Genomic DNA, 25,890 nt, shown 5'->3' with positions numbered 1-25,890 from the left:
CCTGAGAATGAAAAAAGTACCTGTCAGTACCTTTTTCCAGTAGGAATTGCAGAGCCTTCTCCTTGGAAAGGAGATGAGGAAAGACCTGATGGGGTTGTGGCTGCAAACAAGTTTCTCTTCCCCTCACTGCCTTGTCACTTTTGTCACCCCTCTGTAACTCACACTGCTGGATGCAGCTGCAGAAGGAGGCAGGGAATCAAAGTAGCAGCACTCAAAAGCCAGCAGCTAACTTGATCTTATTTTATTCTGAAAGGAAAATTCTATGCTTCTAAGGAAGCAGGTATCCCTTACCCCCTCTGCTGTTTCACAAGCTCCTTCTTAAAGACAGAAACATGTAGAGGACCTCACTGCACACAAACTACCTGCTGAACTTAGAGATGAGAAAAATTTCACTATATTAACAGTCCTGATGCAGCAGAAAAACAAGCCCAACTCTAGGAAAACGTACCTGGTAGTTTTTCAGTAAAAGCCACTGTCATCAGCTGAATTCATAAATGTAATTTAAGGGCCCAGGTCTGGCTTCAATTTGCCAATCACTGAATTAAGCATACAAGCCCCAGAATCTTAAAGTCACCTCCAACAGAAGCTTTATGGTTATGTGCAGGTATCCTAATGTTCACTACTTCATTTTACTCTGTCCTGTGCACTGCTCTCGCTGGGAGGGACCTCCAGTTACTGAAGCTAAATAGCAGCAATACCAGGACAGGTCCATGAATCTATCCAGGAGCAAAGGAAAAGGCAGAGGGCACACATGGAACCTGTTAACACATGCCTGCATGGTACTTTTATTAAACCCAAGAAAATCCTCAATTGCTGTGGTTTTAATCCTTGTTTTGGCTTCTAAACCAGAAGGAACACACAGCATATCAGCAAAGTAACAACTTCCATAGCACCCTCTGGTGCACCTTGGTTCTCTGTGCTAAATACCAGGGTCACATTTTGGATCTCTCCTATTTAAACAGGCCCTGTTCTTAGTTCCAGCACTCTGTCCTGCTGTTCTGGCAGCCAAGTGCTGCCCGCCTGCTCCCTCTGCTGTTCCTGCTCCCACTGCTGCTGCAAAAAGCATGGCTTTCATTTGTTCAGCAATGCCTAACACTTTTTCCCAAGAAAGATTCCAGATCATGTACTGCACAGATATATTATTATTATTAAAAAACCCCAAAACATGAACATTCCTAAAATGCTTTCGCTTACCAAGAGCTCTTCTACTGACTATCATTCCATCCACCAGTGGGATAACCATGTTGAATTTCCCAGTTGCTCCTTGTAGTTTTATCCTGAATAAGCCAGTGTTTAAAGGATGGATGAAGATCACAGGAATTTCCTTCTCAGGAATGGTAGATCTAAAGGGAAAAACACAACTGTTGAATCAGTTTTAGAGCACTGTTTCAATTAATGACCCCTTTAAGTGTTAAAAGAAAGTTTTAAAATGCCTCATGGCTAAGGCAGCAGGATCCTGGGGCATGTTCTGAACCCTCAGAAGGGCTCTGCCAGTTGTGCCATGCCTAGGATCTCTGTCCCCACAGGACTGGAGAGCCCTGCAGGCAGAGTACAGTGTGTATGCAGCATTAACCACCCCACAAGGGAGCCAATCAGGAGGGAGGCTCATCACGGACTCAGATAAAACTGCACATTTTCTGTTCTTTAATTTATATTTTATTTGCAGTGATATGAAGAGCCCTTTCACTTTTTCAACCAAAAACCAGTCCACTGAGAAACCAATAAAAATAATGAAAATAAGAGCTGCCTTACCTCAGGGAAGTGCTACTATTGGCTGTGGTTTCCACACCAGTGCTAGTCTCAGATACCAGATCAGGGAGGGGGAAGTTTTCTGTAAGAACAGGATGCACCAAATAAAGGTTATCTAATACAGTTCAGGATTTGTTTTTTTTGTGTACAAGGAAAAATTATTTATCATCAGTCAAAACCACACAGTCATCAAGCATTTATACCACTAGTGCTCTTGCACAGCTAGCATCTTTGTTTGGCTTCTGGTTTCAGCATTCATGGAGGGTACACACACCTCAGCCACCTGCACTCAACAGATGAGGTGCCAAAACTCAAATTCTCTCAACCCAAAGGTCAAAATCTCTAGAGGAATCATGAAAGCAGGAAGGAGATGAACTAGTTCAACCACAAAAAGGTCTTTCAAATTATTGTTCACTGCATCTTCACCCATCCACAAGTGATTAGCCTTCAGAATACTGCGAGGAGCACTGAACAATGCCAACCACTTACACCTAACGTTTCCCTTGAGCCCTGGTGCCACAAACATGATATCCTTCCTCAAATCCAAGCTCTGTGGATCTCTACCATAACCTACAATTCTGCTGCCATGCAACTGGTAACAAAGACTGAATAATGAATGTGAATGAGGAAAAAGTAAGAACTTGAGTCCCTTAAGGGGATTTGGCACTTCCCAACACCTTCTTCAGGTGTTAAGAGATGTCGGGAATTACTCACAAAAGTACAGTTCAGGCAGCAGGACAGTGCTTCCAGCAGAAGGACTCTAAGGCCCAAACCCAGATGTGGCCATCAAAGCTGGGATGCTAAGGGCACACAACAGCTGAGCAAGCAGAGGGAGATCACAGCAAGCCATGGACACACTCTAAGATGGAGCAAGAGGAAGGGCAGGCAGTTGGCACCAGGGTGATAACCTTGACTACAAAGTGACAGCTTTTCAGTGTCCAGACTCAAAGATGTACCAGAAGCGTAAGGCAAAAGCCAAGAACATAAGGAGCATATGGCAGAGCCTCTGGGCTAGGAGTCACTTCCAAGAGCTGCTCTCCCCTCCATCCAACTGCCAGGCTTACTGAGGCTCACAAACACATTTCTTCAGCTTCAGGCCCAGAACTCTGGGAGATTCCTATGGCTGCTGAAAGAAACAGTCAAGCAGAAGCATGCCTGTGTAGCACAACTGTTGCCCTGGCACTGAAAGGGGTCTAGCTGCCACCCAAGAAGTGGGTCAGGGACACCAGCTTGGAACACACTCCGAGCCAATGTCTGGACAAGGAAATGATGATGCAGAATTTGCTGTCTCCTCCTGATCTCAGTAAGGCTCTGAGGGGCATACTGTGGACAAGGTGGCCTTCCTGAGAATTTACATCTACACTTAACAGGAAGCTTCCTCTTGATTGCTGCTCCCATTCCCATGGTTCCTTTACTCTGGAAGGAGCTAAGGCCTTAATTAAGGTCCACCCTTACTGCCAGACAGGCAACCAGGATTAGAAACCAAAGACAAAATAAAGCAGCAGTTCCTGGCCAGTGTTGCAGACACTGGTGAGCTAGACCAGTGCACAGAGACTCTTGCATAGCACTGAGGCCAGGCCATGGCTTGGAACCAGCGCACAAGATACTCCTGGGGACAAAGAATTCCTCAACGCTGCTCACCCCGGCCATGCCATGGCTGTAACAGGATAAGCAAAGCTGGGTCTCTCCCAGGGCAGCAGTAACCTGAGGCAGAGAGGAAACACTAAACTAAGAAACAAAGTTGCATGAGCAGCCAGAGCTTGCCTGAGCAACACAGCAGAAAGGGAGCATGAAGCAGGCACCCTGAGTACAGAACAAACGAGCCTCCCCTGACAAGAGACTATGGAATTCCAAAGGTGCCATCACACCAAGGAGGAGGATGATCCCTCCAGCACAGAAGCAGCAGGTGTCAGAAGCCATTTTTTAAAGAAAGAAAACCAGATCCTCTCCTAGGAGACAACAGCTGAGGAGAACTCAAAAGCAGGGGAACACACCTGCCCTGAGTGCTGAGCTTAAGAAGGTTCATGACAGCATTTTACAGGTACTGCCAGTGCTAAAGGAAACTTCAGACCTCCATATGCCACCGATTCAGGTACATCCTCATGGATCACAAATACTGAAGAACTGATTCAGAATCTTAGTGTTGTTATAGACATTAATAGGGACATAGTTTGATTGTGAGGGTGGTGAGGCCCTGGCATAGGCTGCCTAGAGAAGCTGTGGCTGCCCCATCCCTGGAAGGGTTCCGGCTGGATGGGGCTTGGAGCATCCTGGTTTAGCGTAGTGGAAGTTGTCCCTGCACATGGAATGGGGTTGGGACTAGATCAGCTTTAAGGTCCCCTCCAATTCAAACCAGTCTGTGGTTCCATGATCTAGTTTGGGGTTTTTTTTAATTAAATAAAGGAACAGGGTTTTTCCTCCGGTTCCTGCCCTCTCGTTACTTCAGTGAACAGTTAGCTGTACATACCTATATCATCATAGCGTTCCACCCAGACCACATACACTTTGGTTTCAGGTCCCATTGGTGGAATGGTTCGGCCCTGAGGCATCCTCTTGGATCTAGAAGTAGGACTGAGCTGTTTCGAACATGAGGGAAGAGTAGCATTTGCAAACATCATGAATCCAATAATGCAGCCAACAAGTATTTCCCAGCTGCTCCTCAGTCATTCATATCTCAGCCAGGTACAACCTCTGCCAGCTACTGAGCAGGGGCAGCTGTGCTGGAACTACTCACTGCAATCTAGGTCACCAACCTACTAGTATTCAATATAAACTAACATATATATAATCAACCTTGAATCAGTTAGAAGTTTTTCTTAATGTTCCTGAAGACCTTAAATGAGTAACTAAATATACATTCAGAAATGAATTCTAAACAAGTAATCAGCAGTAATAAGTCCTTCGCTTACAGACACAACAGTTCATGGTTTTCTGCTTTGTTAGGGTACAAAAGCAACTTCTGGTACTTCAGACACAACTGACACTGTTTATAAGTGGGTAGGTAAGTGTTCATGTCTATCCATCCTCAATTTCCAAGCATGGATTTGAGGCTGAATTACTCTGTAAATATTGCATATACTTTTTCCTGCACACATTTCAAGATTTCAGGATGCACAGTATTACCACTTAGCATGTCTAAGTGTTATATTTAAGTAATGTAATCTTGCTATCTACTACTGTAGAGACAAACTCTGGCAGGACCAAAGCCTGAATAGCAAAGATAACAAAGATTAATGGCAAGGAACAAGTGGCTCTACATACCCAGAAACCAAATAATAGACTATCAAAAATCCTGAGCATTGCCAGCATGCTTCTTGAAAGGAAAAAAAAAAAAGAGCACCATTTTTCAATGCAGGTTTTGTCTTACCCGCTGGGAGGGATTAAGATTGTCTGTATGATTGGGGAAGAGTTCAAGTGTCAGAGGCTGCTGCTTCAATATTCCTGGCAGCAGATCCATGTTGGAGTCACTTTCTTGGTCAGAGACACTGCTTTCCAGTGAATCAGCTGTAAGACAGAAGAAAAAAAGGTGGGTTTTGTCTATTCTTCCACCAAAAAAATTAAGCTGCCATCATATATAAGGTTTTGATACTAAAAAATGTAAGGCTTTTGAAAGTAGACATGTACAGATGTATGGCCAAGTCAATATAGTCCTCATAAGCAGGAAGAGAAGTTAGGACATAACTGCCAGTTATTCCAGAAACAGACTGCCAATAAAGCACTTCCTATGGACTTACATCCTAACAATTTCCTATAGAATAGAGTCTCCTCCTTCCTATGGCTACACCATATTTTGTTCCAGGCAACTTTTAGCATGCCAAAGATGCCATGAAGGCTGTTGCTTTTCTACTTAGCAGTGGCACAAACACTCCTGTGTGTGCTGCAGGAGCACATCACTGACAGGAAAGGTAAAAAAATATGGGCAACACCAGTTAATGGTGAACCACATGTCCAACCTAAAGCACCCTGGCAACAACGAAACTGCTGTGCATGCCTGGACATCTACTGAGGTTCAGAGAAAGGTACAGAACAGATGCCACATCTGGAAGGAGTTTAAGGATTAGAATGCTGTAATTTAAATGTCCACACCTTTTGAAAAGGATCTTGCTAAACACACTACATAATTTATTTATGTTTTGCTTCTGAAAGAGTTCTCAAACAAAAAAACTGTTGGTTTCATTTTTGTATAGAGCATGTACAGACAGATCTTACTCAGGGATTCCACTGGTGATGGGACAACAAAGGCGATTTCTGTCAGGGCATCTGCATAATACAGCACTTTCTTCTGCCCATTGAAGATACTTGCCCCAACATCTTCTGAGATAATTAGATCATCTGAAATGGACAGAAAAGGAAAGTTTAGCCAGAAGGAAGCTCTACTTCTTTACACTCTGCATCAGAAATGACCTTCAAATACAAGGTGCAATCAATGAGAAGAAATCATGCAAATCTCATTTTAAAATGAAAGCAGTTAAATCTCATGGCTAATAACCTTTCTCAGATAAATATTTTTATCATCTTGAAGGGAAAGGCATTTGGGGTTGCGAGTGGCTTCATTTTGAACATTTCCAGTGTACTGGATTCTTTATTTCCTAGTACTCTAGTAAGCACATCTGCCACAAGAATATACCTACTATCTATTTCTGAGCATTCCATCCAGCAACATCATGCATTCAATTTCCAAAGGATTCTAACATATCACTTCAGTCTGATACTATTCTAGAATTCCAAGCCAGTTTCTACAGGCTCTCCTCAGTCTTTTCTCTGTCAAGCAGAGTTAGAAAAAGACCTGTCACCAATCAATGCAAGAAAGGTTCTCATTTTCAGTACCCACTGATTCCCTCACCACAACTGGCCAATACAGGCCATCAGAGCAGAGAAAGAACTTGACTCCTCCCTCTTCCTTCCCCATGTCACCTCCAGAAAGACTAGCAAGGACTTTAAAATGAATTGTTTCTCTGATCCAGTTTACAGAAGTGTTCCTGGGATAGCTGTCTCAGCAAAGCCACTGGAGCAGTGAAATTCAGCATACTGACAGAGCAGTGGCCAGAGACATGTTGAAGACTCCAAGCCATTCTTCAGCATCAGGAAAAGATTCCCACATCTCCAGTGCACAGGCTCCCAAGGAGCAGCACTACAACTCGAACCCATTTCTTTAGGAATTTCTTTGATTTTGGGGGTGCTGCAGAGAAACATTTCCATGAAATTATTTCAACCACAACTCACCAGAAGCTATTTCAGACTCAGAATCATTGAGGCTGGAGATCATTGAGTCCAATTGTTAGCTCAGCACTGCCAAACTCACCACCAAACTGCCGTGCACCAAACTGCACAGCTTTTAAATCCCTCCAGGGATGGTGACTCCACCACTGTCCTGGGCAGCCTGTGCTAGTGCCTGACCACCCCTTCCATAAAGAAATTGTCCCTAATAGCCAACTTAAACCTGCACTGTGGCTGTTTTCTCTCATTGTGTCATTCCTTACCTGGGATACTGACCCTGACCAGGCTGCAATGCTTTTTAGGGAGTTGTAGAGAGCGAGAAGGTCTCTCCTGAGCTTCCTTTTCTCCAGGCTGAGCCCCCCCAGCTCCCTCAGCTGCTCCTCACTGGACCTGTGCTCCAGCTCATTCACCAGCAGAACCAGATTAGAAGTAACCTGCCCTTCCTCCCCTCCATTTCTGAATGCTTTTTTTGTTTCCTTCTTCCCTGAGCTAGTTGAATTGATTCAGTTATTTAGTGGTCTGTGTTTTCATTCAAATGAAAAAGACACAGTCCTAAGACACAGTGAATGGACAGCAGAGCAAGTGCTGCTTAAGCACCTGCAGCTGTAATGGTGTCACACCTGATGCCAACATCAGGTCAAGGACGATGAACAAGCTGCACCAGCCTCACCACTGCCTTTGGGTGGCCCACCAGAGGCTGTGGCTCTGGAGATCACCCAGAACAGGTCTGGGCCTGGGAGCAGGGACACTGAAACCAGCCCAGACACTACCAATTCCCAGAGAATCTGATCAAGTTGTCCAAGGGAGAAGCTAACCCAACCCCCAGTTTCCCATCCTGGGATAGCAGCTCACATTCCTGAGGATCATTTTGGGTGACAGAATGGGGAGAGGGTGGTATATGACAAGCTAAGGGTAGGAGTTGCTCTAGTAGAAAAAAGCAGAGTCAATGAAGCAAAACAGAGAGCCATGTGGAGGTTCTAACACATCCAGGACCTACAAACAGCAGCTTGAGTCAGTATTTCATTTTGATCTACTTAGAGAACACTAAAAAAAAAAAATCACACTGTATTTCAAGCCTATTTGCTAATACACAGAACAATCTGCAACAGATTTCACCTGAATACTGGTTTGGAATAATATATTAAAGATTTTAAAATCTTAAAAAATAGAGCCCAGAGGTATTTTTTTTTGCTGAGGCTACTTTCTCCCAACAATATACAGACATTAGTTTTGCTCACTCTGACTTGAAGCTTCATTTAATATTTACACATTTCTTTCTAGCAAACATCATTTATCAAAAAACCAAACCAAACAAAAACCCCAAAACCAAAAAACAACAAAAAACACCAAACAACAACAAAAACACCCCAAAAAACAAAAAAAAAACTCCACCAAAACCAACCAACCAACCAAAAAAAAGCACATCAGTGTTCAGAAAGGTACACAGGAGCAAAAAAAAAAGTCTTCTAAAGGAGCCAAAACATTTTAATTTACTACAAAAGACGTTTACCATGTCATACCTTGTTCAGGTGCCTCTTCATCACTGCAGCTGTTGATTGACCAGCTTGTTGAGACATGACCAGTCCACCCAGGGTGCTTCCCAACATCAACAGACCAGCCAAGAGACAGCAAGAACTCCAGGAAGTGAGGCTGAACAATTCTGGAAGACTCCATGTTCTTCAAGATCTGAAACCACCAGCAGCACCATACTGGTACCGAAGCAGGAAACAAGTCTCTTCCTCCCCAGCTTTTTAATTAAATTTTTGTCACCAACACAGTTTTGCCCAAATATAACTACAGAACATGCCAGGAGCCCCAGACTTTCTACATGGACATTACTGCTCCTCAGCATCCCCCTACCCTGCTTGGCCTTGTCCTAGTCAATCAACTTGACTTTCTGCCAGCATTTTTAAAGCCTGTAAACCAGTGAATTAAATGGCTGGAAACAGTAATTCTGAGACTCAAGCACCCATCAGAAAAAACACTGAGTACTCAGTGCAGAACATGCATTTGCACCAAAGGTAACACAAGGGTTTTCTAGACATTTTTCACTATTAGACTAAGTTAAAATTTGAGGAGAAAGGTATTTTCCTCACTACTCACCTGTGCATGACATAGAATGATTTAAAGGGCAGGTGTCACACTACATTAAAGTATGAAACAGATTTTCCAAACCAATTTTCAGTAGCATTAAGCGTGCACTTCAATCAAACATCACACTGTACCGCTCATATTAAACTTTAATTCTACTTCTGACAGAGATCTGGGATATTTCCACATGTTAAGGCAATTTTTATCTCATTATGACCAAGTGAGAGTTGAGCCCTTCACCTAACAGCACACAAGGACACGTGTGATTTGGATACCAGAACCACTGGGGTTGGTGGAACAAACAATCCATCCATACTTTCCGGGCCATGCAGGAATTTGTTTTGTGGCAGAGCCATCAATCATTTTGGCTTGTGCAGGGGCAGAACACTGGGACACAGACCCCAAGAAAATAGAAATTGCAGGGATGGGTGCTGGAAGGAAAGCTTCCAGGCTGAAGGCTTTGTGTAGCCACAAAGTCCTGACACTCCATCCTAATGCCTCATACAGTGCTCAGCAGTGACTAGACACACTGCATTGAAATATTATTAATCCTCATTACTGAGCACATTGAAACCATAGTTGTGCTTCAGAAAAAGTTAGGGTAAGTGTGGGCTGGAAGACATAAGAGCTCAATAAGAGCATATAAGCATTCTGCTAGTTCAGCAAGTGCACGTCTCGGCTCAAAGGCAGACCTAGCACATCTTGTTTCATAGCTGACTTTGCAGATGAAAAGATTCTGCACTGGCTACTCTGAATGACAATTTGAATGCTCACAGACAGATGACCCTGGTTTCAAGAATTGGGTCTCACACCAAAGTAGAAGGTGCTGCAGTGTTCTGCCAACTGTGCATTCACAGTGACACAAGGAGTTGGCACAACAATTTATTATGGAAGCCACGCTTCTACTCTTTACTACAAGAGTTATGAATGGAATGAGAAGGTACTAGAGAAACATTCTTTCCTAATGAGCCCCTTAATCCTCTTAGCATGTTTCTAGGTCACAAAGAAGTCAATTTAGATTTGCACAAATTAACCTGATTAATCTAATCACCTTTGAACCTAAATATTACGGCGTAAAGACTTACAATGCAATAATACTTCCTTACTTGCAGAAAGTTTTTCATTCCTTTAACATGTGTTTAACATTAGAATGAAACCAAACTACCTTGACATTGCTCATTGCTGGAACAAACTGCAACCTTCCCTGCAAGCTGAGCCAACAAAGCTGAAATGCTTTTCTGATCTGAATCTTTGAACTCTACAAATAAGGACAATAAGGACAGAACAGATAATAAAAATACTATTAATATTATAATATATCTCTTATCTATATTTAAAAATATATTAATTTGTTACAATAATCCTAAGTGTGAGTAACGTACTTCAACCTACAGATGAAGGGAGTATGCAGTGACTTGTAGCTTGCACTGGCTCTGACACTCCACTCTAATCACCAGCACCGATGCTTTACCCACTTGGAAATTACCAGAAACAAGACAATATAGTCTAGTTGGCTCTCTACACTTTCACTTACCTCCTGGCTAGTTTTCTGGCCTGCCTTCATGTAGAAAATGAAAACAGTGTCAAAAGGACGACAAGGTAACAAATCCAAGTAGCCAAGGTCATCAAAAAACCCAGGAAGAGCAGAGTCAAGTGCAATCAGGTGAGGAGGTAGACGACTGTTAGTAGGTTCCTGCCCAATAGACAGAGTTCAACAGCTTAAAAACCCCTCTTTCTTAATTGAAAGGTCTTTATGGCTTCAATGGCAATCCATTAAAATATAAAAAGACAGCTTCCCTTCTCTAAGAGCAAAATTATACAGGGATTTCTGATGCAATATAATCTTGTCACTGTAAATGAGTAACAGCAAGCATAACAGGTTGACAATTTGTTGCATTCCACTCTCATTAAATAGAAGTGGTACTTTGCCAGTGAGACATAATATTTTCCTCAAGAAGAGCGCACAACAAAAACAGCAGATGCTTTAAGAATACCACAGCTATGCACACAAGTTGCATGTGCAGTTTCAGATCAACTTAAATACCAGTGATATGTAATATACTGAGCACTTTCAGACATCATTTTTGCAAACGCTCTACAGTCTACTTTTCCTGACGGCTTTTTGGAAGGAAAAGCAACAAATACAAGGGGGAATCCATTGGTAAGAGGCAGAATTTCAAATTAAGAATATGGATCACCTCTAAAAATAACTATTTTAATTTTAAAAAGAAACCTCTACATCTGCTATGTACCAAGTGTTTATGTATGTTTGAACTACCTCAGCACAACCATCTCTGAAGCAAAACTTCTATGGCAGTTGTGTTTCAAAGAGTCTTCAAGTACCACCCCAAAACCTAACTCAAGCTGTGGAATGATTTGAATTGTGAGCATTTGAGTGTGATGGCTTATGCACTGACTAAAAACAAAGATACAGACACCTATTCAGAGCATTTTCAGCTTGAGGCCCGGCCTTTCACAACCCTGCTCTGAATCCTGGAATACTGGAATCTATCACTTGATTTGATTAGACTGCAGCTGAACAGTAGTTGGAAGTACACAGATGATCTTCCACTAACAAAACTTTTTTCTCCCTTTTGTCAAGCCAGATCGCATGGGAACTGGAGGAACTGCACAACACCAAGAGGTATCAGATCACCTTCAATGCCTCCAATGAGAGGAACCCGAAGTGAGAAAGGAACAGACGTGCTGTCTGGAACTCCTGTGCTGGTGGCGGGGGCTTACACTCCGTGATGGGATCAGGAAAGCTCTTCTTCCGCCACTCCTCTTCACTTCTCTGATCTATGGAAGTCTCAAAGACAATCTGCTGAGCCATGCCATTCCTCAGCTTCTCATGGCGCTCTTCGAGCTGGAAAACATTGCATGAATTGCTGATATCACCAAAATCACAAAGATCCACTAAGAAAACAATTCCATCACTTAGGAAAGCTCTACAGCAGCAGCTGCAGTCCACCATCAGAATGGTTACTAAAACACTTGCAAAAAGACCTTGCAACCACTGCAAAGTGAGCACCTAAACACCCTGTTGGCATAGGAGAGCTCTGTGAATATCCAGTATCAGCTATGGCTTCTCCTATTTAAGAGGACAGAAACTAAAACAAATTAGATCCTGTGAAACTTTAAAATATGAGACATGCACTCTCTTCTTCCCTCAGAAAGGTCTCAGAAAAGACCCTTCCATCTCCCTAGAAGGAGCAACAAGTGCAAGTCATTGTTTCCTACAGTACCAGGATCAGTAAGAAAACATGTTGAGCAGTGTCTCCCAAATAACACAACCAAAGCATTGGCATCTTCCTGGAGAAGTGCATAGATTGAACTAATTTGCAGAGGTTATAATTCTATTAATATGAAATTGGATAAGCCAAAGAGTAAAACTATTTACACTAAGACCTAAGTGCACGACTCATGAACAGACCAAAACCCCAAGAACAAAATCAAGTCAGAGACAGTTACTTACTTCCTGATTCACGATTTCATGTAAATCTGGAATGCTCAAGTCAGCTTTTACAAATGGAATCTTGTCCACTTCTTCAGGAAAAGGGCGTTGTTTCACACTGTGTTTCAACCCAACATCATTTTTAGGAGCTGGTCGAGGTTCTGGTACAAATGTCTGACAAAAAAAGGTTGTTTTTACATTCAAGGTATTGCATCACTGGACAACATTATAACAGATGAAAAACATTTCCCCCCCCCCCATCAAAACTACAATAATCTATTAGTGAGCAGCATTATTAAAAAAACATTAAATACTTAAAACTAATAGACTTGTATTGAAAACGTGACTGTGAATTTTAAAAAGACAACTGTCCACTTTGAAATCTATGAACCCTGCTAAGCATCTAGCCTGTAAACAGTTGCAAACCCAAAAAAAAAAAAAAATAAAGGCAAAGGCAAGCTTACATAGCAACATCTTATTTTCAGCCCATTCTAACTGTATTCAGAGAAAGCTGGCAAGTATTTGAAAAGCTCCATTTCAACCCTCCTGACTGTGATGATCCCAACAAGCCAAGGCCTCAAAGACAGCATCAATGCTGTGGGTCAGGAGATGCATTGCCAGAATAGCCAAAGGACTTGCATCATGGATCATGGTGCAATTTTGACATTGCTACAACATCATATTCTATACTGTCATTATGTAATTCCAAACTTCAAGTTACCAAAGAAAGCAACAAATGATCTAGGTGCAGGTTTAGAGGTGCATCAGCTCCAAGCAAGCAAGACTTCTACGGCATCTTCAGTGTTGTTTCCTAAGTTTACTACTGATTACATTTCAAAAGGGCAAAACCATTAACAATTATGTTATAGAATGCCTTCAAGTTGGAAAAATTCCCTTAAAACTGGTGAGGAGGTCGGCAGTCAGATCATGGCTTGCCCTTTAGTGAAAGAGGCAGCACTTATATATAACCTCGACTGAGATTATTTAGCCAAGGGTCTCAGCTCCAGAGATAGCAGAGCTCCAAACAAATCCTGGATGGTCTTCCCAAAGGCTGCTTTACAGAGATTGCATTCATCTAAATGTGAACATGCTAGCTAAGACTGACAAGCCCTCATTTCAGCTACATTAGTGCCTTTCTTTTACTGAGGGTCATGAGAAGACTTTAAAGATTTGGAGAAGTTCACAAACAGAAATTTTCATGACAAGAGTACATGCTCCATTAGACAACCGCAGTAAGAATAAAATAAATGTAAAATAAGACTGAGATATTTCTCCTCCACCATTCCTCTCTAGAGCTGCTCCAGAGTTCCTCTAGATAATTTTTTTCACAGCAGGTTTACAGCCATCTTTGCAACATCAGGCTTTGTAGCTTGAAGACCTGTTGTCTCTGCAGCACCACATTCTACACCTCCAGACTTCACTCTCTCTGCTGCAAGGGCTTTGTCTGACACCTGAACACCAGCCCTGCCTACACATTAAATACACTGTACCTTATCCCATCACTTCAGAAGATGCTTTCAGAAAAAAAAAAGAAAAAAAAGAAAAAAAAGAAAAAAAATCATGGCTCTCCCTCCCTCAAGCAAATCTGCAAGACGAGAAAGCAACAGCACTTTCACAGCCTGTAGTTAATCACAAGTGGTAAAGAGTCACCAGAGATGTGGCACATTACCTACAGCTAAAGGCCCCGTGGCTCAGCCTTAATGTATAATCACCAGCTCTGGGGGGCAGTCTCACATTAGTGGAATTTCTGCTGAACATCTCTAAGTTAAAGATTTCTTTACGGGCTTTGATAGAGACCTTTTGATTCGCTTTAGCTCCTCTTGGTAAAAGACAGAGTTGCTGGGCCCACGCAAATCTTCCAGATGTCCCACGGATCAAAACCGTGACAGAGGGGAAAGAGTCATCTGCAAAGCACATGGGTAAAGAGAATAAGACATCATCATATACTGCAAACAGTTCACCGTGTAATCATTCAACAAGAAGAAAATGCAGGCATGACAGTAGAGGTTTTTCTTTCACGGTTAACTCTTCCCTGACCCTGAAGAAAACTCCTGGTAAGAATCAAGCAAATCTCTCTGCAGCAGCTAGTGCTAGTCTACTATGTCAGTTCAATACTTGCTAGCTCAGTTTCATCATTAAAAGCAACTTTTTGTCCAAATTCATGCAGATCACAATTCCTCCAAATACCTCCAAGGAAATAAAAGAAGATTTTCTAGTCACTGCCTGTTTAGGGGAGACAATGACAATATGGAGACACCATTTCCATGATGCTTCCATGACCTTCTGCAAAAGTTCCTCACAAATAGCAGCAGTAAGAACAGCGGAAGGACAAAAGATAATGGTCAAACAAAGACTCAGAACATTCTGACTCCACATCATGGAAAATTTTTCCCCACAAGGAATAGGGATACAGAGAAGTTGTCCTCTCAGGTTTGCAAGACCCACTTGGGCAACACCAGCTTGTGTTATCCTGGTCCAAATCCAGCGCTGGCCTTGTCTACAGCAGGAGGTAAGACTACAGAGTCCTGAGGTGCCTTTGTACTGGCATAATGATGGTTTTAACATTGCAGGGATTTCGGTCTCCCTTCAAGATTTAAAAGGCTACCAATATTAGTCACCTTAGATGAGATCATCATACTTCATCATAAGTTTTTTTTCTTAAAGGTATTTGCATTTATCTTTCGTGCACATAAACCACACACTGGCACCATCAGATAATTAGCAGAACTCTATTCCTTCCCCAGTATTCCCTGGGAAGTTCAGGGTGCAGCACAGCCTATGCACACCCTGTACATAAGCACACACACAGAACACCCAAACCAGCTCCTCAGTCACTCCCGTGATCTGCCTCAGAAATGGCCTGATGTACTTGTGTATAATTGCAATTAATCTTGTAATTCAAAGGGGATTTGTAAGCAAGTTATACACAGCAAGAAAAGATAATCTAACTTTGATTCCAACATCTTTGCAGGATTCCACAGTAACACATTTAGCAAAGGCAGAGTGAGAATGAGAATTGCTTAGCGTTCTCTAATCCACTCCAGTCAGGACACAACACAGACTGGGGGTGGACATGTGGCAATGGCTCCCAGCATTGTCACCTCCTGCAAGATCTATTCAGTGATTCTCAACATGGTCAGAGCACTCTGGACAACAACTCAACTTCTCAGCACTAGTTCATGCAGTTCTGTGCAATATCTGCTTTCAAGATTAGTTTTTAGGCTCCATCTTATGTACAGATGAGGAAGATGTATTGGGGACAGTACATCAGCTCTAACATAAGTTAGTCTTTAACTGAGGTAACATGTTAAAGAATTTTCATCTGTTCTATTAGGTAACACCATGACACGTGAAGACTTACGGGAGATCAGTTATTCTGCTCAAAGCATCATTTAATACCAGATTTTTGTAATAGACGTTCCTGAAGATCAAAGTCTATGAGGCTGAAATGAGTTAGACTCAGCTGTGAAAGGCAACACCCTGTGACAAATCTCCTTTACAGGAGGCATCATTGATAGAACAGGATCAGACATGGGAAAGTTTTAACAGCACCTAAGCAACTAAAACCACCTGAGCTGAAAGCACCCACAGAAATATGCAGTAATAGGAGGCCTAAAGCAAGCAGCAGTAATGGTGCAAGCATAAAGGAGACATACTAACCATATGTTAAGCACTTATCTCTATCAAGTTTCCTATACTCCTAAGATTTTTATTCTTGTATGAACAAGGATGTTTCAATTCAAAAGCGTAACGCTATTGCTTTTGTCCATCACCCATTATTTCAATGGCAGTCAGCAGCAAGAATATGATCTAACTGGTTGAAATACTTGGACAACTGCATGAACAATTTGGGTAGGCTTGTGCACGTTTGATTATCACTGGCATTGAAGTTATTCCCAGCACTTCATCCCAGAGCAACACTGTGGGTGTGCTCTGTGTGCCCACCCACAACCTGAAACGTGAGAGAGACACTTGATGAAGTACCTTTGTTTCACAGCTCTGTACAGAAAGTTTTAGCCTGAGAAAGAACGAAATGGGAAATCTGAACTTACTCTGTTCATTCCCTAGAGGCTGCTCCAACATGGCCAGGATGACGCTGTTATCCAAAACAAAGTAACGGAAGCTGTGCTTGTTTATGGTAGGGAGACGGGAATATTTAATTAATGTGGTTTCATTCACCAAGCTGCAAGGAGAAGCAGGACCACTGGGAGAAGGAAATGCTCCAAGTAACTGCATAATGCTGCAAGTGAGAAAAAAGTTGAGTTATGCCAGATTAAGTGAACTGTTCCACCCAAGCACAAACTTTCACTCACATTCTTCATCTGTATCTTGACCTAGCAGTTACATTATCAAGACACATTTGCCTTCACCCATCAGGTTGTTTTAAGATAACCAGCACCTTCAGAAAAACATGCATGAAAACCTACGAAGAAGGGTACTCTGCCTATAGAATGAGCTTCTTTATAACCTGAGTTATAAAGCTAATAAGACATTCTTTAAAGCATGAAAATCTGTACCCTTCCGTAGCTTTATGTTCATTTTTAAAACATTATTTCTCCAACCATCCATACTTTAGCCCTTTCATATCAACAAGCAGGACAGACATGGCAGTGCACTAGTTAAAATTGCCTTTGCTTTCTTCAAGTACAGACTACAGTAACTTAAAACCCTTTAAGGGGTTGGCACCCTAAAAGGTCCAGGATCACACAAGCACAACTATCACAGATGGTAACCTTCCCTGGAAGAAAGCCTCCAGGTGGGGTCCAACAGTGCCCACCTCCTTGGAGCCACAGCCTCAGGAAGCTCCTAGAAGCATCGTTTTAAATCATTTGAAGTTGTACAGGGTCTCACTAACACTATAAGAAATGGAGTTGTCCAGCTTTGGACTGAAGTTCACATGATCTAAGTCAGGACTTTACCACCCTTAACACCCAGAGCAAAAGTAAGTCTATTGATTGCCCTCCCCACACACTTCTCCACTTTACTGTGAAAACAGTTTCACCTCTCTAAATTAAAATAAACACTCTCAGGCAACAATATGGATTTGTCCACAAGTTCCAATGAGTAGTTGCTTTTTCTTGGAAATTACACAGTTGTTTTTACTAACAGTAATGTTCACAACAGTTGGTTCTGAAGCAGAGCGAAAAAGAAACCAGCTATTGCCTTTTGCAGAACATATTTATCCTCCCCATCCTCAATCTGTCCTGTCTGCCACTATTGCTGTTCAGCCCATAACACAGGGCTTTCCAACTTCTCTGGAGCAAATCCCAATTTTCCTCTGTGCTTCCCTTCCCCAACCCACACATTATCTGTTACTGCATTTCCAGCAGAACCTCTCAAATACATTAATCAAGCTCCATGCTGTGGGCAGGAAGCCATCCGATCCTGCTGCAGCATACATGTGCTGCATGTGCCATTCCCTGCTGTCACACAGTGTCTACCAGTTTTCTAACCAGGGTGGGGACAGCATATGTTGTCAGGCTGAGGAGAAGATGATATGGGAAGACAAGATCACTGGGGTAAGTGAAGGAGAGAAGGAATTGCTGTCTGCAGAGAGGCCTGGCCAGGAACAGAACACCACAGCTGAAGGAGGGTTTGGGTTTTGCTGTACAGGGAAGAGAGGAGGCAGGAGGGGAAAACAGTGATCAGAGGGATCTGTTTTCTGTTAACACCTGCAAGGGGAGGGGAGAGATCTAAGGCACTGCACAGCCCTGCCCAAAGGGCAAAGACAGGGAACTTCTGCCTAACTTCTTAAACGCTCTTGTTACATCAGGGACCACCAGCTGTGAACTCCCTGTTAAACACACTCAGACAAGGCAATACTAAACATTAAAGATGCTCTGACAAATTACATACCACGTCAGTGTAGCTTCAGCAGCATCCTTCACTCGCATGGATGCAGGGTTTGGCTCCTTATCTCCTTTGTACTTGACCTCCTGTTCACTGTTTTTGGATTTACTCCCTGAAATGCCCAGCTCCACAATCTCCAGTACCTCTTTTAAACAATCCTAAAACACAAGAACCACTGTGAAGCACTTGGATAAATATATCCAAAACCTCATGAAAACAGTGATATATCATTAAGTAAAAAAAACCACTGCTTGTAATATGAGCTTTTTAAAGGCAGAAGATTACTCCTACACTGTTAAAATGAGATCACGTTTGCTATAGAACTGGTATTTTTTCTGTTTACAGATGTGTACTTATATTATCTATTTATATTCTATGGTAATGGTAAAAATGATAAAAAGTTCTCTGAATGGATAAATACACACAATGTATTTCATTACATGTATAGCAAACTGGCAAGAGGACTATTATGAATGCTACAGAAAAATGTAAACATACTTTAAGAGATAATAAGTGTATTTCCAGAACTCTCTGCAGAAGTTCTAAGCACAGTAAGAACAAACTCATCTGGAAAGCTGCAAGAAATCCTTTTCCAAATTTTTCAATTGCCAACATCATTAATAAAATACATCAGTATTTCATTAGTAAAATACATCATGGTATCTAATTCACCAAGAGAAAAATAAGAACATTCTAAAAGTACATTGTAAAAGCTTCAACAAATCTATTACAGGAGAGGCCAACACTCAGTAGAACTACAGATATGACACACCAGTGCTGTGCAGAACAAAATCACCCGCTGAAAATATTCAGATTGCTACAGCAAAGGTTCGGATCTCACGGCTTGAGCTACAAAATAATAAAGAAATACTTCTCCTGAATACATAAATGATTAAAACTGAACACAACTGGTCAGGTTGTACCACCAGAAACCAGACAGGGTTCTGTGTCTTGGCCTTTGTCCTTCCTTATAATCATTGTTGACATAGAATAAAAGGTGAAGAGAAAAATCAAAGTTCTCTAACAGAGTAAAATTAACCAGCATTGAGCTGAAAAGACTGGCCACAAAGAATTGCAGCAGAGTAGCAATACAGCATGTGAAATTTAAGCAAATGTCAGATGAGGCACCTGGAAAGCTGCATTTTTAATACTTGCAAATGTAGGGAAACGTTCTCATCTGACTATCATGACTCAGGAATGAGCTACTCATGTCCAGGACATAGTGTTACATACTGTGTGCACTATCTCCTTATACTGGTAATTGAAATAAAAAAGACCATAATGAAATGGAATAAAGCATTATGCAACTGACTAAACACAACCTGTGCCACATCCAGGGAACCTATCCTATCACAGTCACTTACTGCCATGCCAGTCAGCACTCCAAAGCACGAGCAGAAAGCATCTTTAAATGAAGTTCTGCTTGTGGGTTTTCAATCATCTTCTTTTTAAAAAAATATATATATTTCTATATGTTACAGAATAAACAAAATATAAAGATATGTAATGCTCTATCTAGAAAGAAAACAAAATGACATAATACATATATATATTATCTATAAAAACACAGCAAGATCACTATGTTTGCTCTGAAAGAGACTAACAATGAAAATGTGCATTCAAATTTTTTCTTTTCTTATTAAACAGCAGGGCAGAAGGCAATTGAAAACATGTCTCATTTCCTGCACTTCTCAAGCTTCCCAAGTAAATTCCACCTTATACTGAGCTATGCTTCAGTTTCTAGAAAACCGGTGAATCAAACTCTTATTATCAAAATATTAGCATCAAAGGAATTCCGTTAAGCCTAGAAAATGCTTTAGTCAGGTAAGAGCTGAGAAATGAGGAGAGTCATGGCTACTTGCAACAAGTAGCTATGGGATAACCAAAAGAGAAATACAGAAATTAATGGGGTTTCTCCAAGTTTTTCTTCTCTCTTTTTTCAGTTCCACAAAGCAAGAAGAAAGACTGAGACACTCCTATAACTATACAGGTAATTTTAAAGCCAAAAACTGTAGCAAATAATGAGCAGGAACTAAAGTTCAGAAGTATTTTGCACAGAAACTATTTTTAAAATTCTTAAGAAAGCTAAGCAAACCACACTATTTTCAAGTATTGAGAACAGACAGGTTAGGCACAAAAGGCATTTCAGATGCAGCACTCAAAGTCTATCCATGGGAGACTCTGACCTTCTCATCCAGCATGTCGGGGTGCTCCGTGAGCCACACACAGAGGCACTGGAAAGCTGCCACGATCATGGAGTGCAGGTCCCGGGAGTGCAGCGGGGCTGGGCGGCTGCACTGGTAGACGATGTAGCTGCACACGGAGCTGATGGCGCGCTTCCGATCCGCGGGATCAACCACCACCTTCACCTGCGTCAACGAGGGCGACAGCGTGAGAATTCCTCCACAATATCTTAGAGAGAGAACCACTTTTGGAAAACATTTCTAAATGCAGTTTCAAGAAACAGCAATAAACATTTGAGCTCTTTTCTGATTACAGTTTAAAATTGCAGGTAAAATTATTTAACAGTGATGGATATTGAAACTAAAAGTAAGGAAATGCTGCACTGAGGTGTGACCATATTGCATAGCTTGGTTTCAAAGGGCAGGCATGGTACCAGTGTGGCTTGGTAAGAAACCAAATGTAAGCTGAATTTGCAGTATTAAAACTTTTTTCCCCACAAATGCCTCTCCTTCAGCTCTAGCAACCCATTCTGTACCTCCAAGAACCCACTCACTGCTACCTCTTCCTTCCATAGGGTTTCATTTTGCTCAAGTAACTTTCCCCTAGACACATTCTCAGCACAGTAACTTTTACCACTAGTAAAAGGAACAAAAAAAGCCACCCCAGGACAAGCAGACTGATAAAAACCCCATAACCTCTTTCCCACAACTCACTGCAAACACCTCTCTCTGCTTCTTTCCCAGCTCAGGGCTGCAGAGAGCAAGGCTCCAGATGAGAAGGTCAGGAAACAGCACAACGAGCCATGAGGATCTGCACTGTAAGGCTAAAGAACTTTCTCTCTTATTCATGGCTTGTGACTCAGCATAGGAAAAGATGGATTTTTCTACTCTGCAGCATCTGACCATGCTTATCCAAGCAGGAAGGTGGATGGACTTGCTGGTGCCAGCACTGAAGCCTGGCAGCTGTACTCCACAAATGGGAGTGACAATTCAGAGCCCCAGGATTTAGCTAAACATCCTTCAGAAGCTCTTGATCTACAACAGAGTCCCCTCAAGATGAGCTTATGAAAGGCAGGTTTGTAAACCAGCAAGAAACTCCTGCAGGAAACAAGATTTTTGACTTTTCTAAGTCCCACTGATAGCCTGGTGCTGAACAGACAGAAGACAGGGGAACAGCCCCTACCTGAGAAAGGCTTTGGGACGTGTCACCTCCAAAGGCCCATGCAGAACAAGTCCCCACAGTAGTTTCACAGGAGGAAGTGATCTATTTTTTCCCACTTTATTGTAAAGGGGAAATATATTCCAGGGCAAGAATTACCTCAGTTGCATGAGAATTATACAAAGACTACAATATTTAACATTAATCTGGGGACACATGTGTAAAGATAATATATTTCCACGTTCCCATAATCCTGGAAGAAAAAAAAAACCAACCAAGAAGACCCTGGCTTAACCGCACAAGCTGCAGAATGCCTGGTTCTGTATGGTACTCTATGAGATCCAATAACACACATTAATTCATTTCAGAACACTTCCAAATACATTCTTCAGTTCATGCTACTGCAGTAGAGAATAAACACCCCAGACCAATATGGCTCAGTGCTGACTTAATGTTCTAAAAACTGCCTGAGACACACATTAAAAAAGATCTGTTGAGTTCCTGAGGGATTATGACAGGAAATGCTGAATTGTCACACCAGGTTATCACGGCTGCTCTAAGTACACTTCCTATTAGCAATACACTACATTTTATCAAGCTCTAGAAACTATTTCCAAGATGAGAGGGAAGGGGAAAAATGGTACAACAGAAGTTTCAGCTAAAAAGCACTCCCAGGCTACATTTCCTTTGAGCCACAGGGTGTTTACACTGTGGGAGAAAATTACCTACAACAGCAGTACTGTTTCTTTCTCATTGCCAAACAGAATAGTTGCTGACAAACTCAGCCAGAGAATCTGTTTTGTGGCATGACTTTCACCCAAGGCAGCAGGACCACAACCACCCTGTGAGAAGGGGCCAGAGCACATCAACCTGCACGTCTCACCTTTGCCAGTCCAGAGAGCAGCTCCAGGGCAGCCAGAGAGATACTCATGTCCTGCCTCCACTGGGAGTTGAGCCTTTGGGTTACCAGGTGAATGCTGCGGATCAGCAATCCAGCAGCTGTATCTGTATGAAGAGCTAGGATATAACCCCAAAACCACACACCACAGGGAGGAAAAATAACTAAGCATTAGTGACAAAAAACAAAGCACGGGCACAAGGCAAAGCAGACACAATACAGACATAAAATAAACCCTAACTATCTTGAAACTGGTTGATGCCTTTTGCACAGGCTAACTCCCTCACATGCTCTCCAGGCATTATACAAACCCATTCGGACCAGTTAGGTCAATTTGATTTTTTTAGACATTCTGAATAATCCCACAGCTCTGCTGCATTTCAGCAGCAGAATAGCCAGCTTCAGGTTTTGCTATTGTACTTAAATTGTCTGTCACGTTACATCTTTTAGTTTCTGGAAAAGACATGCTTTGGTAATGTACATTAAACTTTAGTAGCTGCACTGAGGAACTAAGGAGAACATGTCATTTCAGATATCTGTGTCAGATGTTAACCATTCAATCCACACCTAATGTTTATCAAAAGCTGCACTAGTTCAATAGACACAGATAATGAAAGAATCAGTGCTAGAGAAATGATTCTTTTTAACCTTCTGTGTCCTTGAACCTTTAACTGAAAATTAAAAATAGGAAGTGTTTTAAGTATCAGTTGTCCTCACTTCAAAATACTATGAAACATAAATACTATCCGTATTTGTTAAAACTGAAGTACGCAAATTAATGTCAGAAATAAAAAAACTGGTCAATGAGTAGTCATAACAAGACATGAGAACTATGACAGGTAAGTCATATCCTTCCCAAAATTTAAATTACCTAATTTAACACTTAAGAACTATGTCCAGTGTCACACCAGGAGCAGACTCAAGAGTTTACTATGGCTAAACAGTAACAATAGACCATCATGTTTTCAATTTTCTCTTGTTTGAAGAATCCTGTGGAAACACCGATTCTTTTGTGTTCATAAGCTTGTTACAACCTTACCTTCTGTGCCCAAGAAATTGTAAAAATCCAAGAAAATGAATACACTACAAAAATGTATTTCAAGTTATGTCATGGTATGAAGACTGCAATTCAAATATTTAGAAGATCTTTTAAATTTTACAAATGAGTATTTTTACAAGCACTTATAAATGAAAAACCACATAAATTAAACACACAATTCAAATAGTGTGCAGAAAACTAGTGCTTTGATAATTTCAAACAAGCAAATCCTTGGGAAAAGGGAAAGCACCAACAGGTTTTTATGAATCCCTAGAATATACTGAAGCCTTTTCTGATAATCTCCCTCCTCTGGCTATTTACAGATCTAGATGAAAAAAACACCACCAAATATTTTTGGTTGGTGATGACAGAATTGTCAGTCTAGGCTACAATAGAATAAAGGTGCTTTGTTCACACATTTAATTGGCCAACATCACTTAAATTGAAGATCAAAGGAGCAAATGAAATTGCAGGATCTTGACAGTCAGCCAGCTTACCACACACAGATTTAGAACATGGATTTTACTACAGAGAGTCAAAAACAGACAGTACAAGACACAGCAAAATAAAGTTAATTACTAAATTCTATTGTTACAGTGTATCACAAGCCTTCTGCTTACTTGCTCTATAAAAGCCAGAGTCCCTGAAATGTTCTTTAAATGTGGTTTAAGAAAAGGTGCTGCAGAGGTCAGGCAAGCATTTGGAATGCTATCAAAACTAATGAAGAAATTAATTTACACTTGGTGAACATATACACCATTCTTGTTGACAGAAATGAAGTGTCTTGAAAACAAAGTCTGCAAACACCTTTTTCATAAGCTTTTACATTCTAATTTTGAAAACGTTTAGAGTCCTTTAGTAGGGTTAAGACAGCCACTGGAAAGGCAAATGTGAATGCAGGCTTGCAGCACACAGCTGGGCTATTCCCCTGGCTTCAAACACTGGGCACATTAATCCTTTAGCCAGAACTGGAACAGAAAAACCCAGGAAACATCAACCTGGCATACCGTGCTAGGGTTTTCCAAAGAGCTATCCTTACCATAATCCCTCAGGAGGGCCTGTGCTGGCCGCTCGCTGTCAGGTGTCGTGGGCTCCGTGCTGCCACCGCTTGCAGTGCTAATGCCACTGTTCGTGCGACTGTGGCTTTTGAAGAGGTTGTTTTCACCACCATTCTGCAGAGTGAAAGGCAGTTTAGAAAGATGAGAAAATTTTTTGAGTTCCCCATGCTCATACAGGAGACCAAACCTCAAGATGCTACCTGAGCCCCTCTCAGTAGCAGGTAAAGTGAGGAATGCATTCTTTCTGAAGAAGCAACTTCATAAACAAAAATACTCACTGTTTCCATCTGACAGCCAATGGCTTCTAGCAGTGCTGAATCCTGAACAATATTTAACATTGCACCTGCAGAATCAGATAGAAGAAGGTAACTATGGACTACAGAAGAATTCACTACTAAAAGTTACCAACCAGCACAGAAGGTCTAACATAGAGGTTTGCAGTCCCGTTTTACAAAATCTCTTATTAAAACACAGGACTTGCTTTGAGCTTAGCCATTTGAAGCAGATGAAAGTTGAGACAGAGAGTGCTTTCAGCAATGTTAAAAATGCTTTGAACAGAGTCTAAAGACTGAGAGTGGATCTCATCATTACATATCAGTATCTCAAGGTGGGTGTCCAGAAGATGGTGCCAGACTGTTTAGTGGTACCCAGCAATAGGACAAGGAGTAATACACAAACTAAAATACAAGAAGTTCTACCTCAACATGAGGAAAATGTTCCTTCCATGGAGGGTGGCAAAGCACTGGAAGAGGCTGCCCAGGGAGGTCATGGAGTCTACCTCTCTGAGGACATTCAAAACCCACCTGGACAAGTTCTTGTGTCACCTGCTCCTGCTGACTCTGCCTTAGCAGGGAGTTAGACTGAATGATATCCAGAGCTCTCCTCCAGCCTCAACTTTCTGTGACAGGTCTGTCAAATTTCTCAGTTTGGAAGGATCTTGGCTTCACAGAAGGGCTGGAGTGGTTCCTTGTCTCATATCAGACTGTGCTCATTTAAAAACTCAGGTTACCTGCTTGGCAGCGTCACCCCCAGATGATGAGGGAAGCAATAAGGAATGGACCTGAAACTGGCTGACACTGGCACATTTGGTGGCTTCAGTTTCAATTTTCTGCCTCCCTCCCCTGTCTCATCTATCAATGAACATTTAGGAAAACAAAACTTACTCTGTGAAGGGAAATGACATGACAAGGGG

At 41.7% G+C, this 25,890-nt stretch overlaps 1 protein-coding gene across 4 annotated transcripts in view; it reads right to left on the bottom strand.

Moving 5' to 3' along the window:
* RALGAPB (Ral GTPase activating protein non-catalytic subunit beta) overlaps positions 1–25,890 on the bottom strand; it is a 64,183-nt gene that overhangs the window by 4,423 nt on the left and 33,870 nt on the right. For 2 of the 4 annotated variants that reach the window (XM_041490432.1, XM_041490434.1), the window contains 16 exons: positions 24,977–25,041; positions 24,680–24,812; positions 22,587–22,720; positions 20,548–20,730; positions 18,368–18,519; positions 16,564–16,751; positions 14,309–14,415; positions 12,533–12,685; positions 11,714–11,923; positions 10,592–10,750; positions 8,487–8,652; positions 5,959–6,081; positions 5,117–5,253; positions 4,217–4,325; positions 1,753–1,831; positions 1,195–1,343 (listed from right to left, as the gene is read on the bottom strand). In XM_041490432.1, coding sequence (XP_041346366.1) covers positions 1,195–1,343; positions 1,753–1,831; positions 4,217–4,325; positions 5,117–5,253; positions 5,959–6,081; positions 8,487–8,652; positions 10,592–10,750; positions 11,714–11,923; positions 12,533–12,685; positions 14,309–14,415; positions 16,564–16,751; positions 18,368–18,519; positions 20,548–20,730; positions 22,587–22,720; positions 24,680–24,812; positions 24,977–25,041 — 2,247 coding nt within the window. The remainder of the gene's footprint in view (positions 1–1,194; positions 1,344–1,752; positions 1,832–4,216; positions 4,326–5,116; positions 5,254–5,958; positions 6,082–8,486; positions 8,653–10,591; positions 10,751–11,713; positions 11,924–12,532; positions 12,686–14,308; positions 14,416–16,563; positions 16,752–18,367; positions 18,520–20,547; positions 20,731–22,586; positions 22,721–24,679; positions 24,813–24,976; positions 25,042–25,890) is intronic. The other 2 variants (XM_041490433.1, XM_041490435.1) reach the window with 1 other exon arrangement.

The sequence above is a fragment of the Pyrgilauda ruficollis genome, unplaced genomic scaffold, assembly GCF_017590135.1.
Source record: "Pyrgilauda ruficollis isolate IOZ18807 unplaced genomic scaffold, ASM1759013v1 scaffold123, whole genome shotgun sequence".
NCBI lineage: Eukaryota > Metazoa > Chordata > Aves > Passeriformes > Passeridae > Pyrgilauda > Pyrgilauda ruficollis.
This window is presented reverse-complemented; position numbering and strand designations above follow the sequence as displayed.